The sequence below is a fragment of the Syngnathus typhle genome, linkage group LG13 (genome assembly GCF_033458585.1).
Source record: "Syngnathus typhle isolate RoL2023-S1 ecotype Sweden linkage group LG13, RoL_Styp_1.0, whole genome shotgun sequence".
NCBI classification, from domain to species: Eukaryota; Metazoa; Chordata; class Actinopteri; order Syngnathiformes; family Syngnathidae; genus Syngnathus; species Syngnathus typhle.
Genome location: NC_083750.1, coordinates 6,082,438 through 6,101,319, shown reverse-complemented (window position 1 = coordinate 6,101,319; position 18,882 = coordinate 6,082,438). Strand labels below are relative to the sequence as shown.

The 18,882-nt window shown below is 38.5% G+C and overlaps 1 protein-coding gene across 1 annotated transcript in view; it reads right to left on the bottom strand.

Annotated features, from left to right (window-relative positions):
* The window catches only part of ctnnd2b (catenin (cadherin-associated protein), delta 2b), a 54,050-nt gene that overhangs the window by 21,327 nt on the left and 13,841 nt on the right, over window positions 1-18,882 (bottom strand). Inside the window, exons 3-11 of the mRNA XM_061296208.1 lie at window positions 18,030-18,064; window positions 16,564-16,680; window positions 11,586-11,737; window positions 11,343-11,516; window positions 9,246-9,391; window positions 8,599-8,843; window positions 8,286-8,417; window positions 6,691-6,928; window positions 204-336 (exon numbers count right to left, since the gene is read on the bottom strand). Coding sequence (XP_061152192.1) covers window positions 204-336; window positions 6,691-6,928; window positions 8,286-8,417; window positions 8,599-8,843; window positions 9,246-9,391; window positions 11,343-11,516; window positions 11,586-11,737; window positions 16,564-16,680; window positions 18,030-18,064 — 1,372 coding nt within the window. The remainder of the gene's footprint in view (window positions 1-203; window positions 337-6,690; window positions 6,929-8,285; window positions 8,418-8,598; window positions 8,844-9,245; window positions 9,392-11,342; window positions 11,517-11,585; window positions 11,738-16,563; window positions 16,681-18,029; window positions 18,065-18,882) is intronic.

The following is an 18,882-nucleotide window of genomic DNA, read 5'->3' as shown; positions in this document are numbered from 1 at the left end:
ATCTTGCATGCACTGCGACAAGCCTCTGTTATAAACCAGTTGCAGCTGGCATGCTGGCAGGGCTCAAACTTCTCTGAATACAGTAAAAAAAACAAAAAAAAACAGGAACCCCGTTGAGTGCTTGGTCTTTGGAGGAATAGAATCACGTTGGAACAAACAGATTGTACAGTTGTAGGAGCAAATGACAAAATTTGTCCTCTTACCTCACACTTGATCTTGTTGTCTCCAAAGCAAAGGTGTTGGAGGTAGGCAGCGGCGTTGGACTGGACCGATGGGAACTGATGTTGTAACATTTGGATCACCTCCGGCAGCTCTGGATCCCTCCAACCAAACTCCCTGCAGGGATAGACACAAAGACAACATTACTACAAGTGGGACAATTTTTTTTATTTTGAGAGAGTGTGCACCTGATTTGAAATGTTTATTAAGTAGAGACTATGATTCCAAAAGGTAGTGACTGCTACAGTTACCGTATTTTCCGGACTATAAGGCGCACCTTCAATGAAGGGCCCATTTTCAAACTTTGTCCTTATATCAGGCGCACGGGACTATAAGGCGCACCATTAATGCATCATGTCAGATTTTTAATCCAAATCAAATCATTGTCCATTTTATCTTTTTTATTTCAACTTCAGACGCAACAAATTACTTTCTAATCACAAAATAATGATCCATAGTCTTTTGGATTCATGATTCAGTCTTCAGCGGGCCACTTATGATTGATTTCATGACACAATGCTTCGGGCCAGTTTAAATTTAGGAATTTGGTCCATAGATAAGGCGCACTGGACTATAAGGCGCACTGTATGTTTTTGAGAAAATTTTAGGTTTTTAGATGCGCCTTATAGTCCGGAAAATACGGTAATAACAGAAATAACAATATTACCTTAGTATATATATCAACAATAAATGCCAACAGTGAAATTCAACAAACTCAAACCATGAATGCAGTCCAATGATTTATAATTTAACTTCAGATTCTGGGAAAGTCTTACTGCAACATAAAATGAAACTGTTCCTATTCAACAAAATGGTATCATTCGTGTTTTTGACTGACAGTGTTTTGGTCGTTTCTTTTTTTTTTTAAACCTTTCTACATTCAGGCTGGCCGTATTTCTAAACCACTTCTGCATCAGGCTCACATGTGGCTTAACAATTCTGTGAACCAAATAGCAAATTCCACACAAACACGTTTTCCCAGGTGCAAATTAGACTTTTCCTCCATAGGGCATATTTACTTTGGTTTTAGCCTGCTGAAGGTTTGCTTAATGTATTTGCTCTCAGGCAGAATTACAGTGCATACACTTTCACACACACACACAAACACCCCAACATACACATGTACCCTCAGGCAAGCTCAGTAACCCTATAAATATGTGAAAAGGGTGTTTGTGATGAAAGAAAAACAAATAATTAATGTGAGAATGATGTGACGAGAGAATAAAGTTAAGGCAAAATCTGAAAGTGGAGTTGAAGAAGGGGTTGCTCAGGCTTATCAGATATTGACAAGCTTCCTACTTTTGGGAGGCTTATCAATAATCAAAAGAGATAAAAGCATCATGTTTCTTGGGACCAACCAAAACTGGATTAACTTTTTTTTCCCACTCAATGTGATTTAGCCTGCAGGTGGAAGGAAGTGCTTTTGCTATGATTTTCTCTCTATTACTTGAAATAATTTAACTTTTGGTTATACAGCTTGTCAGGAGGTACAATATCGTGAGTTCCAGTCTGATATGAATGTTTCAGATTTCTAAGATGTTTTGATTCGACATATAGAGTAGGTAGATTGTAAATCATTTCACTTGCATCTTACTTTGAATGCTCCATCATAGTAATCCCCATAGACATGCTCATATTTGAAAATCTGAACAGCAGCTACGGGAAAGAGCTGGCTCACATCAAGCACTTGCAAACTCAAAGGAAACTATCTGGCTGGTTTGCAATTGTGTCTCTTTTTTAATGCTAATGTTCGCATGATCATCATCATCAGGATACACCTTGAACCAGTCGCCACGGTGCCACCACAGAAATTAAAAACATGACAACTTCCAACTTTTAAGTGGAGACTAGTACATGAACCAATTGGATGAATTTTTTGGAGTATACCAAGAATAGAACGCTCCATATACAGGACTGTCTCAGAAAATTAGAACGTTGTGATAAAGTTTTTTATTTTCTGTAATGCAATTAAAAATAACAAAAATGTCATACATTCTGGATTCATTACAAATCAACTAAAATATTGCAAGCCTTTTATTAATTTATTTTTTGTTTTTTAATTGCATTACAGAAAATAAAGAACTTTATCACAATATTCAAAATTTCGGAGACAGTCCTGTATATGTACAGTATGTAGCAACCAGGCTAACTAACGCAACATATGGACAACCACATAAATATCATGCAAAGTGGTTTATGACACTTCAAACCACAACAATGTATCCCACTTGTTATGGTTGACTTTCTCAACCCAAACAAAGCAATTAGTGCTTCATAGCTACAATCCAAAAGGGACTGGACAGGTGACACTTGCAATAAATAAAATGATACTAACAGCATTTGCTCACTCACATTCCATCAATTCACATATTTATTATAGAACTCGAACGAGAGAAAACACCATGCATAAGTTATGGGACAACGAGAGTGAGGTAAACAAAGCATGAAGAACACATGCAGCAAAAGGGCATGGCCTGGAAAAGAAAAAAATGCCTGAGTATAAAGTGGCATGTCACAGTGGCTCAAACTCAAAGCCTAATTCTTTATTCAGGCAAGCACACATACAACATACATGTTGTGGAATTCTTGATTATGTGGGGAATAGTGTAGATATTCTGGGACCAAATTACCAGCGGCCAACGCAAGAGCATATCAGTTTAAATCTAAAGCGTTTTCTTTTCTTCTTTCTTTCCTGCCTATAAGAACTGCACTATAATGGTTCATTCATTCAACTATCAAAGTCAGCCTGAAGCTATATTCTTTTTTTTCCTCAGCAGGTCTGTCTCGCTTGCTGTGAATGTGTGTTCCAGCAAAAGAAAAAAAAAAGGGAATATGAGGGGATGTGCTCCCATCCCAAAACATTGTCTGTCAATATCACAGCAGGATAAATAAATACAAGTGAACCATCTGTGACCATCAAGCAACAGAAAATCCACCATAAAATGAAAAATCATTGTTGTGCAATCCTTTCTAACCATTAATGACATTTTATTGTCGTCGTGAATTTGTCATGTATGATTAATGTGTGCAAATGTTTTTTTAACCACTATTTAGGTTTTGTTTATATTTGAAGTACGGGTGAATGACCCCAGCGACCCTCATAAACAAAAGCGTATGCGCTTTAACACAGTGTTACTTATTTTGAGAAATTGAGCAGAATAATAATGCTCACTTTACTACATCTTGAAGTTTTGATGGCAAGATTAATGACCTCATCTCGAATATTTTCACTTCAAGGCACATCAAGCAAATTGCCAAGTGATCTGTGATGGTTTCTTTTCAATCAGCTTCTGTGTGTACTATAAATAGCTTGTTTTTGTTTAGCCACAGTCCTAGCTCGCTTCTGCTGGGCCTGCGGATTTCTTGAATATTAACAAAAGTCGGACTTATAATTAGAATACAGTCCAGGGTGAAGGAAAGGATATTTGGAAAAGGAAAAACTGAATCACTCTCTGAGAAAGCATTGTTTTCCCTCATCAAATTACTCAGCACGCATGTGTGTGTGTGTGTGTGTGTGTGTGTTTGTGTTCACTTCTGCTCCCAAAGAGAGCTTAATGTTTCATTTGACAATTCAATGGACTGGGACAAAAGTAGTGACGGACTGTCAATTCACTCTTTGTTTCTAAGCAACCAGGTGGTGCTATCTTTCATGGCCACTTGTCCGTGAACGTGTGTGTGTGTGTGTGTGTGTTTATGCTACAATTCATTATGTTAGGATGCAGAACACCCAGAGCAGGTCTTAACTCCCACCGATATGTGGAGGGAAAGAGGGCATGGCTATTTCTAATTGCTCATTTAAATTTATTTGCCTATTTCTACAAAACAAATTGATACGATTGAAAACACAAGCTAATATTATTTTTCTGATTTTGAAAAAAAGGCATAAATTGAACTTGTTTGTGAAAAAGGACCATGATCATGGGGCCACAGCTGTCTTGTTTTGTCTGTACCTTCAAGTATTACAGTTTGTCTGACTTCATCTAGTTACAGTTGCTCTTTTGCTATTTCTCTTTTAATGAAGGCTTACTGATTTAAAGATGATTTTTTTTTCTGATTATTTATTTGCCAGTTTTGTGTGCTGCCCACACACTAGTTTGTGTTTTTGTGAAAAATCAAATGTAATAAAACACCATGCAGTTTCACATTTTGATGTCAAACGAGGATAAAATAAACAAGTTTTTGTGAGCTAAGATATGACAGCACAGTTGATTAACTGCGTTACACCACTGCAAACTGAGGATGGAACTAAATAAATAGCACGTTGGCACGCACACACCGACAAACACACAAAGGGAACAAAAACGCAAATGAGCATAGAACATAACAAAACATTTGGCATGGGCCAGATCGAGCCTCGCACAAATCTTTCATTGCTTTAAGCGACATTGCATACATAAATTTGAGTATATTGAGGCAGGCTGTCTCAGTACCAATGAGTCTTGATCTGCCAGAACACCAATCAACAAATCAATCACTCAATCAGCAAACCAACTCTATCACCTATCATTCTACACGTCAACTAAATTCTAATAAATAAATGGCGGGTACGTCTATTTATCTTGTAAATATTAAATAAATAATAAATAGAGGTCAAATTGCATCATATGCAACAAAACGTTTCAAAATAAAACTGAATCCAGAAGCTAAAATTGCAATTGAACAAGACTGCGAGTTTCAATCACATACTAAACTTAGAAAACACAGACAATGATAAAATGAATCAAGGGATGAAAGGCACATGGATGAAGGGGGCTCGCGAGAAAGCCAAAGGAGAGAATGAAGAATATTATAATACGATAGAATATAATAAGCCTAGTTAGTTACTCATCTAATCCCATGATTGTTATTGAATAAAAGTATAACTAAATTAAATAATTAGGAGCAGTTTTAGTCTGAAGAAGAAGTCATCTCAATGTTATGTACCGCCACAATTGAGTGCCGAGAATTTTACAAAAGCAGCATCTGTTCTTCAAGTGTTCATTTGAAGACGATTCCTGTTTGATATAATCGTATGCAAAATGTACATGCGTGATAATACAAATGGAAATGTGCCAATGTACCTGTGCCATAAAGCGAAGATGGACAAATTTAGTGAATGAGACAAAGGTAAGATAGATGAACAGAATGTATATATAAATATATAGAAATAAATAGTAGGATTACTTTGTCATTCTTTGCTCGGCTTGATTTTGATTCCACACAAGGAATTCAGGGTCGTACCTATCGAGGTAGAGAGAAACAAGAGAGAGGTATATGTTGGCTGTCTGGCAAGAAAAGTGTAATCAGTAAGCGTCAGAGTAGTGATGATTAGTAAAGCAACTAGACTTGACTTTCTCTCAGCATTTGGTTATCAGGCAGTGGTGGAGGAGGTGGAGTAGTACATGCACACAGAGCAGGTGGTGGAGGATGACATGTTATGGTTTATTTTTTAACAAAGTATGCGGGGAATTTAGTTCCTTGCAAATTCTTTAATCATTTTTGGTATATTTTTAAATTGGACCCACCCTCGGTTTATTTATTTTTTATTTTATAGATTATATTATGTATCCGTGTTACTTCAATCAGATCTGAATATGCTTTCACCACATCTTGGGCAATCGTATATGACTGACCATGACTGCACATGTTGTAAAAATAAAGAATGCACCACAGTTCTGTACTAGATGTGTCATATCAGTGCATACAAGTGGTTGCCGGAAGCGACACATCACTGAAAATGTGCAGGAGAGCCCAAAGAAACAATGATGGCAGGAGGAAAGAGCAATGGCAACAACATGAGAAAACCCTTCGAGAGTTAGCCGCTCATTAGAGAGAATATAAAAAAAAAAAAAAGGTTAGAGGGCTGAGGTGAAATTCAATTTAGTTTTTTAGACTTAGGTCTTTGCTTTGTTTTACACGCTCAATGAGTTGTTTCTCTTTCCTCATTCACTGTCGACCTCTTGTACACAATATAGTTGTTGGAGACTCATTACGGCAATAAATAAATAAACAAATAAATGAAAAAAAACAACAACAGACTTTTCAATTGGTCCTCTGGTGTGTGCGGGTGAGCTGTCACGCAAATTAGAAAGGACAGTGAAAGATGTGGTGTGATGTCTGCATCATACTAAAGCCCAGATTCAGTTTTAATTGCACCAAATACTGACGATGAACTTTTGAGGAGCTTAAAAAAAGCCACTCGATGTTCTCTTGAGGCACAATAAAACAATGTAGTTTGACATAGTTGGTGTAACATCACGCCGACAGTTCAGTTGCTCGGAGCAAGATCAGTTGATGGAGAAAACAAACTGGAGTTGCGTTGAAGAGGACGAAATTGTGCAACGTGCAAGCGGCCTAAAATTTTCTTGGGTTTTGATAGGTTTGATTCTGTGAATCTGGACCTCAGTAAGTTCAGTGAGTGAGAGTGGCAAGGGAATAGAACAAAGTGCCTGATCAATAAGCCAGAGTTAATTTCAAGCAAAGATACTTCACCTTGGGTCCTTATGGATGCTGTCCACAGATGGAGATCGGCCCAAGGCTGCTTCGGGAGGGAGAGCCGGTCCCGACTTGCTGTAAGGCGACTCGGTGGACGGGCAGAACTGCAACGTGCGATACGGGTTGAAGTCAGGACCGCCTCCTGTCGCGAAGCTGCCTCTTTGGAAGGTGGAGGCGGCGCTCTGGCTTCCCGTTCGCTGCAAGGGGATTGGGTCGACACCGGGGGAAGGTGGGGCTAAAGTGTAGGGACAGAGCAGATAGTTGAGGACTTCTTGGTACAGTTGGTTCACCACTAGTGTAGTTTGAAGAGGAGCAGAGTGGAGGAAGAGGACAATGTACCAACATTTCAAAACCAGGTTTTACAGCACAAAGGGTAGAATGGATAAGTGGAAAGAGAAAAAAGCATTAATAGATTGATAAATAAATAAATAAATAAATAAATAAATAAATAAATAAATAAATAAATAAATAAATAAATAAATAAATAAATAAATAAATAAATAAATAAATAAATAAATAAATAAATAAATAAATAAATAAATAAATAAATGAATATATGAATATATGAATGAATAAATAAATAAAGACTTCTAAAAATTAGATTGAACGCTAACTATCTCCATTTGCACAAAAACTAAAACCACAAACGTAAATACAGATGTGCTTTAGCTTGAAAAATGACAAGAATGTGAACCAAAAGTTTTGTTGGGTCGCCCGAGTGTATGTGCGAATGAGCAAAAATCCAGCGCTCCACCATGCACATCTTATAAATGCTGTTCATGCAGCAATAAAAAAAGGGTTTGAATTCTCTAGCAGGTGCTTGCTAACATTTCATTGCAAACATTTTAGGACAAGGGTGATTTACTTTTATTACAAAGCGCCCAAGCCAATGCCCAGAGGATTAATTCCGATTAATTGTCAGCCTTAAAACGAATTATCTACCAGACTGTGACCGAGGGAAACTTTGCCATTGAGACCCCAATTAGATTTGCCTACCCGATCTGGTAAATAATACGACACAATCAGATGGAAGGTGGATATTTCTTCACAAAAGCATTTTAATTGCATTCAATGAAGCCCCACACCTTGGAAACCATCCTGAGTGAGTGAATGCTGCATCACTCTCTCTTCTACTTCTTTTATCCTGCACTTTGTTCACACTATTATGTGATGTCTTGTTCACAGTAGTTTCTAAATTTAGATGGTTCAAAGCACAATGTAGCTATATATAGTTCTGGGCTATTTAAATCCGTTTTATGTGTGTTCCTAGAGAGTTTGATGCCTCGTCTATTTGCTTCTTATGACTCAAATTTATAAAGCGTTTTATGGTTGCAACAAACTGTTTTATTAACATTGCAAATGGATGTTTAATCAAAGCCATTCATTCATTTGTAGCGGTTCTTCAAATACTGTCACTTGTATTTAGCATTACCAATCATGTGACTATTTAGTGTTTATTTTTTTCTTCCATTTTACATTTTTTTATAATTTATTTAGTATTGCAAATGTTGTTGACTCATTACGATCAGTAATTAACAGTTTCTCTTTTATTTTGTAATTTCCACAGCCAGCAATGGCCCATTTTAGCTCACCTTGTCCTCTTAGGTTGGGTTTGGTGTAGACTCTGTCTTCGTATATGGGGTCGATGTGATGCTCCGGAGACTGCAGTGGTCGCAACTCAGAGCCGAGGTGACTGTGCTGGCTGCTGTAAGAACCTCTGGAGCCTGTGGCACACAGCCATGATGAAGGTTACATTCAAAAGGTGGAATGACTCGCGGGATATTGTCTGTACTAAAAATACAAAACAATTTTAGATTCATAATAATAGACCTCAATGTTATTTTAGGTTCTTAAAAAATAAGAGATGCGTGACAAAACATGGAAATCTGAAATCGTGATTTCTACCTGCCAGGCTTCCTGGCCTTTTCAGGGTTGCATTGGCGTACAACTCGTGGGAAATTTTGTAAGTTTCTCCTCCGATGTGATGCAGCATGCGCTTGTTTGGCGACAAAGTGGCGTAGCTTCCCACTACTGAGCTCAGCTGGTGGATAGGCGATGACGTGTGGTTTCCTCCTGATGGGGCTGCCATGGAAAGCGGGGAGGAGGGGCCACCGCCACCCGGTGGCACCATGTTGATAGGTGATGAGGTGCTGCAAGGAAAGTACGTTAAGACAGTACGAATGCAATTGTGACAAGGTTTTGAGAAACTGCATGATTGCATTAAAAATTCATTACTATGCTCCAGTCAGATTTAAACACTGCCTTTACGAGAATAATAATAATCAGATTTGATTGACAGTATCACACGTATGTGTAATGTTTTTGTTGCCCCATTTAGTTGTTATTATGCAGTGCAGTTCTCCAACTTTGCCTATTTCAACTGTCCAATGACAAACATTGTTATTACTGGCTCATTAGAATACAAGAGGCACATCTATTGTTGTTGTGTAACGTTTTTTTGTGTAATGGGGCAGGTAAAATGCTTCAGTATGTGTACTAAACAATTATGTTTATTCAAATTCGTATGGGTGAATGAACCAACGCGAACTAACCTGTAGGACTTGGCAAGACGACTTGGGGACTGTTTGGGTGATGACACCCGATGTAGGGTGGCATAGCTGGGCATGTCGGAGGACGCGGTACCTAGGCGCTGCAGCTTGGTAGGAGATCCCATCATCTGCAGAGGGGAGCTCACACGCTGAAATAGAGAGGTTAGGACTTCATTCAAATGAATGGCAGTAAGCTTAAATATTAATCAAACCTGTGTAGTCATTATATTCGTAGAGATGAACTGACTGACAAGTCGATTGAATGTTCTGATGTGCTCCTGCGGCTCTACGATGTGTGACCCGAACAAATGAAATGCTCCTTCATGAATGTGCAAGAGAGCTTAAATTATTTTAATTACACCAAATTTGGTTAGATTAGGCTGACTATCGATGATTATGTGTTTTTGATATTCTACTGGATTGCCAAAATGCATGAAGGACGGCACAAGTATCAACTATTCCACAAATATACAGAATCCCAAGTCTATAGTAATTTAAACAAAAAACAATGCAGTTCATTTGGCTAGCACATCTGCCTCACAATAGTTCCTGGTTCTAATCATATCTTGGAGTTTGGATGTTCTCTCTATGCTTGCGTTTATTAAGGTTTCTCTGATATCCCACCCCACTCGCCCACCCCCATTTCAAATTAACATGCCAGTTAAGATTGATACAATGTAGGAGTTCCTCATATATAGCTAATATGGTTAACAGGTTGTCTGATAATGCATGCAGGAATTGTGCATGATCTACTACACTAATAAATACCAATGCTACAATTCTGTTATGACATCTGCATCGTTTGGCATTTATTCAGTCACATGATACTGAATAAATCTTCCTCTCACTTCTTGTGTGTGTGTGTGTGTTTGTGTGTGCATGTGCACGTGAGAGAGCGAGCGAGAGAGGGGCTGCAGGTGTACGTATATTTTGGAGTGAGAGCAGCTGCATCAATTGCTATAAATACTCAACCCTGACACCAGATCTTCACCTCTGCCTGCAATTAAATCAAGTACTCGGCCCATACCATATTATTTTCTACAACCTTTTACACCCAATGACAGTTTACGTGTCTGCTCTCCAGTTCGGTTATTTTCTTCTGGCATCAATAGGTTGGATAGCAACCACAAACTAAATACGCATACAGCAAGTGACCTAAACACGTTTTGTAGATTACAATATGCAATCATCTTTGACATGTAGTCTGATGTTAAGCCTTTTTGGATGGGCCGTAAGCCAAGTTACCCTACATAGGCTCTGTGGCAAAAAACACAGAGTGCCGTATTTTCCGGACTATAAGGCACACCTAAAAACCTAAACCTTTCTCAAAAGCCAACAGTGCGCCTTATAGTCTGGTGAGCCTTATATAAGGAGACAGGCTGGCTAAAACTCAAAATATTGGACATTAGATTAAAAAAACAAAAAACATTTTGACCTTTTTGGCCAGCATCAGTGAACTTTGTGTGACCCGACACTTTTAATGTTAATCAAATGGACTGCAGAAGTGTGCAGAAAGAATTTCATGTTTATTTCAGCCATGAGTTGACATGATTGATCACCTTCATGGCTGATTGTTGATGGTGCTAATTTGGCACATATCCAGTGAAATATACAACTGTGGTACTGCTGCAGTTTATATTGTAAAAGCTTGCTCATCAAATATTGACGAGCTCTTTTATGCAAGGATGTTTATGATCAAACATAGCTTCAGTTCTCTGCCTAGACTTGCGTGCAAAAGTATGTGATGCTCGAGGACTGATGATGAAGGATCTCACAGGATTTGTTGTCAGAGAACTGCAGCTGACAAAATGAAATGAAATGAAGTGTAACTTGCTTCAAAGTGCATAATCACACTTGCGATTCGTAGAGGGCATACTTGACACCTACATTTCAGTTCACTTGACTTGCAGCGGCGCTTGCCCCCCCCCCCCCCCCTTAATAAATATCATCCCACACAGCAAAAAAGTTGGACATCTAACCTAGATGTGTCGTCAGGAAAATCAATCAGAGTTATTAATCATATCCCCCCACCAATGCTGCAGTAATTCAATTTCTACATAATGTGATGAAGTTCATTGCACGCAGGAGAGTTTTCTGTACCTGTGCAGGCAAGGTGGCACAGGAGTAATACATGGATGGTCCAGTAGGTGCAGGTCCACCATCAGTGGGCATGTGGAAGGCGCTTCCAATAGCCTGTTGGGCAAATGAATCTCTGTGGGCCTGGGAGGCGGCGTCTGTCCCCATCAATTGGGCAGCCGCACGGCTGGATGTCACCTGGAATGGACAGTACATGACTTGTGTGGAGAACTAAGTAGGATTGAAAGGGTTGTTGTTTTTGCGTACCTGATTGTAGCTTAGAACAGCCCCGCCAACATGTCCGCTGCGACTCGTGACCACTTCACCGAGAGCCATTGCTTGGTTACTATGGTAACCTGCAGCTGCATAAGCATCCTGGTTGTTGAGCTGCAGAGCGCTATGAGAGAGAAGTCCTTGTCCTGAAGGGCGAAAGGCAAAAGATAAAGAGAAAAGTGACTAATATCAAGGTGGAGTCGTTTGAATTTGAATAAATATGTCATGACGAGATATTAAAGTCGTTTCTAGTTTTCTTCTTTTCCATGCTGGGGAAAGAGACAGTTGAGTTAGACAGATATTATGTGATTTCATAGCTCAAGAGTCATCAGTTGAAAGAAACTTTTGATCATTGTCAAAATCCACAAAGTCTTGTCTGATCTCCTGCCATGATGCTTTTATATAAGTGTTCTCAGAAGTTTTTTTTTTTTTTTTTTTTTTAAATGTATTACTATTATTTGAAAAGTGACTGTGTAAAGATTTATTCTGCTTATGGCCTTCAAGGGGTTTTGTAACCCAGTTTATGCGCCACATGTTCTGCAATGTATTTTTATTTTTTATTTTATTAAAAAGCAGCAAATGTAACAGGATCAGGTTGAAAGACTTTGGGGAAAAAAGATTGAAAGCTTGAATGAAATAAAACAATTTGGGCGTAGTGTTTTTCCCCAAGACAGCCATTTGCTTTTCATCCGCTATGTTATTCTGGCATGTAATGCTCAGTGACCCAAAAAGTTTCCTTACCTCCTTTTAAGACATTCTTTTGCAAGCTTCACTTTTCAGCCTCTCTGCATCTGTCTTACTTGACTATGCCCCACCCGACTTTGTGCTTTCTGCGCCAAATCCCCAATTGGGGACATTTAACGTTTATGATTGTTAATAAAAAAAAATAAAAAAAAAGTATGACATTGTCTGAAATGTTGTTTCATGTTGCATGACATTAACAGAACAAAAAAATGCAATAAAGTTTGAATTAGTAGATACTATGTCTGCGTAATTCACAACATCAGTTTTCAGACACTCAAGGAGAATTCAGTTCGTCATTTCAGACAAATTAGCCTCTTTGCAATGTCAAATGAACTATTTTCAGCCATTAGATATTTTCTGAGTGTGCCCATTAACATCAACAAGTCGTCTGGCTGTAATTTCCCTTGTTTTTGACCATTTTTTATTAAACCTTTGAAATCGTCACAGTTCATTTTGGAACAAGGGACCGTTTGAGTCTAGATCAAAATGAATTACGCCAGTAGTGACATCATGTGTCATCATTAGGAACAGAATGCAGTTTTTGAAGGCCACAAAACAGGAGTCGATGCTGTAGTAAAAAGTCAAATGAAACATTTACCCAATGCCTCTGTTGATTATAAAGCGTGTATTTACCCAGATGAATCCTAAAGTTTAAAATCAACTTAAATAAATGGTCAGAAGAGGAAAGGAGGAGCTTTTACAAGAGCCAAAGCTTTCCCATTATTCTTATGAGCTGTTAAATTTTTCATGTGTCCTTGATTAATTCACTTTTGGGGATGATAGTAATGATGTGTCCCATCAAGGGCTTTTAATAATAGACATGTTACTCTTTTTTAGCATACAGACTGTGTTTTCCAGAACAGTCTATCAAATCCCTGTGGAGATATTTTAGCCCACTCTTCCTTGTAGAATTTCTTTAATTCACCATTCCTAGAAGGGTTTTGAGCATTAACCCCATTTGTAAAGTCAGGTCACAGCATTTTAATCGGATTGAAGCCTGGACTTCGACTTGGCCGCTACAAAACCTTCATTTTGTTTTTAAGCCATTCAGAAGTTGTCCTTGCTGCCGGTGTATTTTTTGGATTATTCGTTCTTCTGCAGAACGCACGTGAGCATCAGCTAGCGATCACAGCTTGATGACTAAACATGCTTCCTCTGGAATTTCTGGTAAAGGGGAGAATGAATGGTTCCATCAATCACAGTCATCCAGGTGCTAAAGAAGCAAAGCAGCCCCTGATAAACTCAGCACCATGTTTGACTATAACTGTGATATTCTTCTTGAGAAATGCTGTGTGACATTTACACGAGATCTAGTGTCCACACAATATTTCCTAGTAAGGGAATCATTCAAATTTTTGAAGAATTTCAGAAAAGAGCCTTTTTTATATTGGTGGTGTTTTCAAGAGTTTCAGAATTCATAAATTTGGTTTTTGTTTTCATTTATTTATACTGTTTCTGTTTTTGCAAAAAAATAATAATAATCTGAAAATATATTATTTTTGTCATTCAAAACACACCAAGAAAATATATTTGAAATTCAAAAAAAATCCCAAGTCAACTAGCACCCTAGAAGGGACTGTGGCTAATCACTGAGTTTCTTCTCATGTACAATATGCATGAAGAAAAAAAAAAATGGAATGAAAGAATCATTGCAAGCTAACTGAAATGGATCGAGTCACTCTGAAAATGCATTTTAAGCAACATGCAACTTGAGCAAAGTGGGAAAGTCATTATTAAATACAGTGAAAGGCTTCTGTAGGAGTAAGTGCACATGCATTATTTAATATGCAGTATTAAGCAAAGGGAGCTGGGAGAGTTTACTAGGCCAAGACCTTCCTGTCCAATATAGACTCATATTGGGTCAAAAGCCACTAATGCAATTCATGCCGCGGAAGACTTGAAACCTTTAACCCGTGTTGTTGCGTACAGAGCCAGGGAATATTGTGTTGTATGCCATTTTAGCTGTATTGCTTATGGTAGCAGATCCTTTTGAGGGTGCCTCATGAATCTATTATCACTGAGATGGCAAACACAGAAGGCTCTACTAAATCCACGAGGGGAAGTGGGAGAAAGTGTAACAACCAGGAGAGTTGGAAGAGGTGGGGGGGTTTAAGTGAAAGTAATGGAGTGTAATAAAATTGTCTCTTATTGTGCATTTCAATGTCATTTCAGATTTGGACGGAAGGACATACTTGCCCTTCTCCATCCAAGGCTGATAATCACAAATACGCACGCACAGTACATCCATTTGCACGTATGGTTTTGGACAGCACTGATTCCTTCATTTCTTTTTTTAAATGGAGCTCACAGTGCACACAAGCAAACATGCTCACACAAAAGCTGAGTGTTTTTCCTTCCACATCTTAGCCAACACGCTCTATTGACACATTTGAATATTTCATAAGTTGTCTATTTTCAGATAGAGGGGTGTGCAGTCAAGAGCACACGTACGAAAACACACAGATGTGCGCACAGAATAACTGCAGCGGACAAACTCGCACAGATTAACATGCAGACTGCAGAAGTAGCATTAAGCATGAAGATGAGTTTTACTCTACTGCGTTGGTGCACTGATCTGCTCAGCAGCCAGAGAGTTGGAGTGGATTTCTGCTGTGAGTTTTTTTTTTTCCTGATGCGTGCATATACGTATAAATATATATACATTTGTTTGACGGTGTGCTGAAGCATCATGCGAAAGCAGGTTCTCAACTGAAGACATAGCTAAAATAACTTTTTTTTTTTTTAATTAAAAAAACACATTACTGCGTATACAGTAGTTTATACCGTTTATACAGCCATACAGGATTTTGGATCGATTTTTGTGCAAAAATATTGCGCAAAGATTTTTTGCACAAAGCAAACAGAACAATTTGTTTTACTTTTTTGAAAAACAACCCAAAGTTGTTGTCAAACTGACCCAATTTTTAACTCAGCAGTTTTAATGATGAATATGAAATGATTCTGGTTTGTGAAAATGTATTATTTGGAACCAGTGAATATTTCTTGATTTAAGGCATTTGAGAAATGGTTGTTATAATTGAAAATGAATAAAAATGGTGGTAGCGAAGGAGCATTTGTCGTCAGCAAGACTCTCCTTGAAGCCATTCATGACAGTCAAGTGGGAAAAGTAACACATAAGTAAAGAAACATGCAAAGATTAGAAAGCTTCTATAGAAATGTTTTCATCTATTTTTCAGTTTGCCTATCATCTAAAATTACTGAATTTAATGGTATGATCCATGTTTGTTCTACCAACAGTGTAATGGCTCTTGAGGGTCATAGAACTGAACAGTGAACAGGATGTTGGGATAAAAAAAAAAAGGTAATAAAATAGCTCTTAAACTAAATCCTTCTGCTTGTCCCTCTTATCTTGAAAAGTGTGATAATGGCAAGAAATCTAATAAGGGCAACAAAATAAAAAAACACTAAATACTATTGACAACTGATAACACCCATGGTACATTAGTGAAGGTAACCGTAATCCTTTTGGCAAATCTCTGCTGTTCAAGGATGAGTTTAATGGAAGCACTTTTACATTGGACAACTTTCAACCTCTCTTTCTAAAAGTAATATGAAATGTCTGTCTTAAGTGCTCTTGAGTTTTACACGTACGTGCCAGTGCATGTTTGTTCATCCATGTGTGTGTATACCTGTACGCTTTACATGCATGTGTGTGCGCGCATGTGTGTCCCTTTGTACTGTGAGCATCAGGCCATCTGACACCTCGGCAAGGATGGATTAGCATATCAAACTCTTGGAACGACTCTGCACGTCTCCCGACAGCTACCTCACACCCATGGGATGAACTGGAGCAAAGACACGGGTATGATATCCATGACTGAGGGGGGGAGTCAGGGAGGGGGGAGTGTAACGCGGAGGCAAGAGGGAGTTCCTCTGGATCTCACGGAGAGCTCTTAACAACCACGTTGCACTGTGGGATTACAGCAACAACGCAAAAACCTTTGAAGCACTGTTTAACTTTCAATATTTTGAATTTAAACTACTATTGAAACAACTGATCCAGAATTTATTAATGAATGTCATTTTTTGGAAAGTAGAATTTGGAAATATTTTTAACTGGGAGTTTACATCAGAACGTCCCTCCACTGATCAACAATTCCACAAAAACTTGCCCTTCTGATGGTATTGAGATGTTCATTGCTCCATCAAAACAACTGAGAAAAACTGTAATTTAATCATATTTTAATAATCTCAGCAAGGGTCTTACGATCTCCCGTAGAGGTGTCCTGCGAGTCCAAGATGCCGGATTCCTGGAGCGATCTGATACAGGAGTCCACCAACTCTAGGCCTGTTGTCAACTCCTCCTCTATGTCTTTCTGTCCATCTGCATGTGGCAAAAAAAAAAAAAGCATTTTTAAGCATGACTGTGCCACACTGCATAAGGCAAAGCTAAAAAAAAAAAAAAAGCATCATCATTGGGTGGAGAGATCGTTGGACAAGGACAAGTTAGCACCCGCTATTTGGGATCTAGTCCATCAGGCTTTAAAGTGGAGCTCGAGTCAAGGGGGGATATAAAATTAATGACCCTGCAGCAAATCTCATGGCATTGATGTCTACAGGTTAGCCTTGCCTTGGCAGTCAAGAGGACAAATCCATCTGAATGAGTCCTAGGAGCAACATTAGTCTGTTATTGAGAGAGCAAAGGAGACGAATGGTAATAGAAAAGGTTTTGGTGAGTGGATTACGGAGGACAGTTTTATTGACTTGGGTTGATGCTATTGCACCGAGATGACATTGGGTTAAAGCCAATTCCGGTGTTGTCTGCACTGTTGCATGCCGGCTTTACTATTGCCATCACCCCACCCAAAGTTCATTTCAGTTTTTTTTATTTAACCTAGTACTGTATTTTCCGCACTATTAGGTGCACCTAAAAACCTCAAATGTTCTCAAAAGCCGACAGTGCGCCTTATAATCAGGTGCGCCTTATACATGGACCAATATTGAGCCACTACAGCAGGCGTGTCCAAAGTTTTAAAATGGGCCATTCATTGAAGGTGCGCCTTATAATCCGGTGCGCCTTATATATGGACAAAGTTTTAAAATGGGCCATTCACTGAAGGTGCGCCTTATAATGCGGAAAATACGGTAGTTTATTCAGAGGCAGTGATGATGATAGAGGGGTAATGACAAGATCAAAAGACCCAAATGAAGTGAGAAAGCCTTCCCTTTTTGTTTTGTTGAATCAAATATTTCAGAGGGCTGCATTGACACCATTTGTACAGCCCAGGACTGAAGAAGTCAGTTTTAAAAGACTGAAGATTAAAACGCTTTGAAATAAAATTCCTTGCGGTCAGAATCTTTGCTCGTAATATCAATTACATATCAAAGCTCAATTTGACTGAAGATTTGAAGACAAAGATCAAAATGCCAAGGAAAATTGCAATCTTAGTGACATGATAATGATTAGAAAGTATATGCTTGCATGTTTTTCACTCAACCTTCGATTAAAAATGCGCAAATTGGAGTGAGATTGAATGTTTTTTCTACGCTTGCACATGCAGAGCCCACATGAGCTTTTCTAAAGCAGCCTTCGTGTTTCTAGGAGAAAATTGAATGTGAACAACACAAAACACATGAAGCAATACGCACAGTCAGCACAGAGCTGTGGCAGAATCCAAACAATGGTGAACTAGATTAAATTCATGATGAGATTTTACTGGAAGGATTTACTACCTTGGTTGTTCCAACGAAATTTCTCCTCTGCGGAACTGCAAAAGAAAAATGACAGAAAGTAAACAAGGTTAGAACTACCAGCATAAGAAAAGAAAATACACTTTTGCACACAATTTATTGAGTTTATTGTCTGTAACAAACACGCACACACATGCACACACACACACGTATCATGGTCAACATTGCTGTGGCCCTTCTCATTTTATGACACAAAGCTGTCTGCTCAGTGTCTCACACTTCTTGTTGGTCTGTTATTTCTGAAAAAAATGTTAGGAACGCTGTTGTCGTGTCTTCACAGTTCATGTTTGTTCAAATGTTGACAGTGCTTCTGTTTATTTTCAGCTCCTCCAATTCTGCTGTTCATCTCTTGTCAGCCTCCCTGACCAGTTTTCTGTTTTCAACTTTGAAAGGGCGTCCAAAGATATAATATCCTCTGTTATGCCATATTTAAGTTAAGGTAAAGCACTTTATTGTAATATTGTACTTGTAAACACGGCCATTGGTAAATTTATAGTGTAGTTGGGCAAAAAAGAATAAATAAACAAATTCTAATGTGCACTAACCTCTGCCTTAGAAAAAAAATTAAATGTGGGTGTTGATTGCTACTTGGACTTATTACCGTATGAAACGGAAACCATCTTGTCAGAGGTTGTGTTTGAAAGGGAAAAAAAAACGGAGAAAAAGAGATGCTGGAGACAATAAGTTGGGCAGACGGAGAATAAAACACAAAGCGATGAACAGCCAGAAAACGAGACTTTGCATCAAAACAAAGAGAACCCCGCTAAACCCTATGAGGCTTAAAAGAGCGAATGCCAGATATAGCGATGAAAATCCTGTTATTTTACCCACCCAA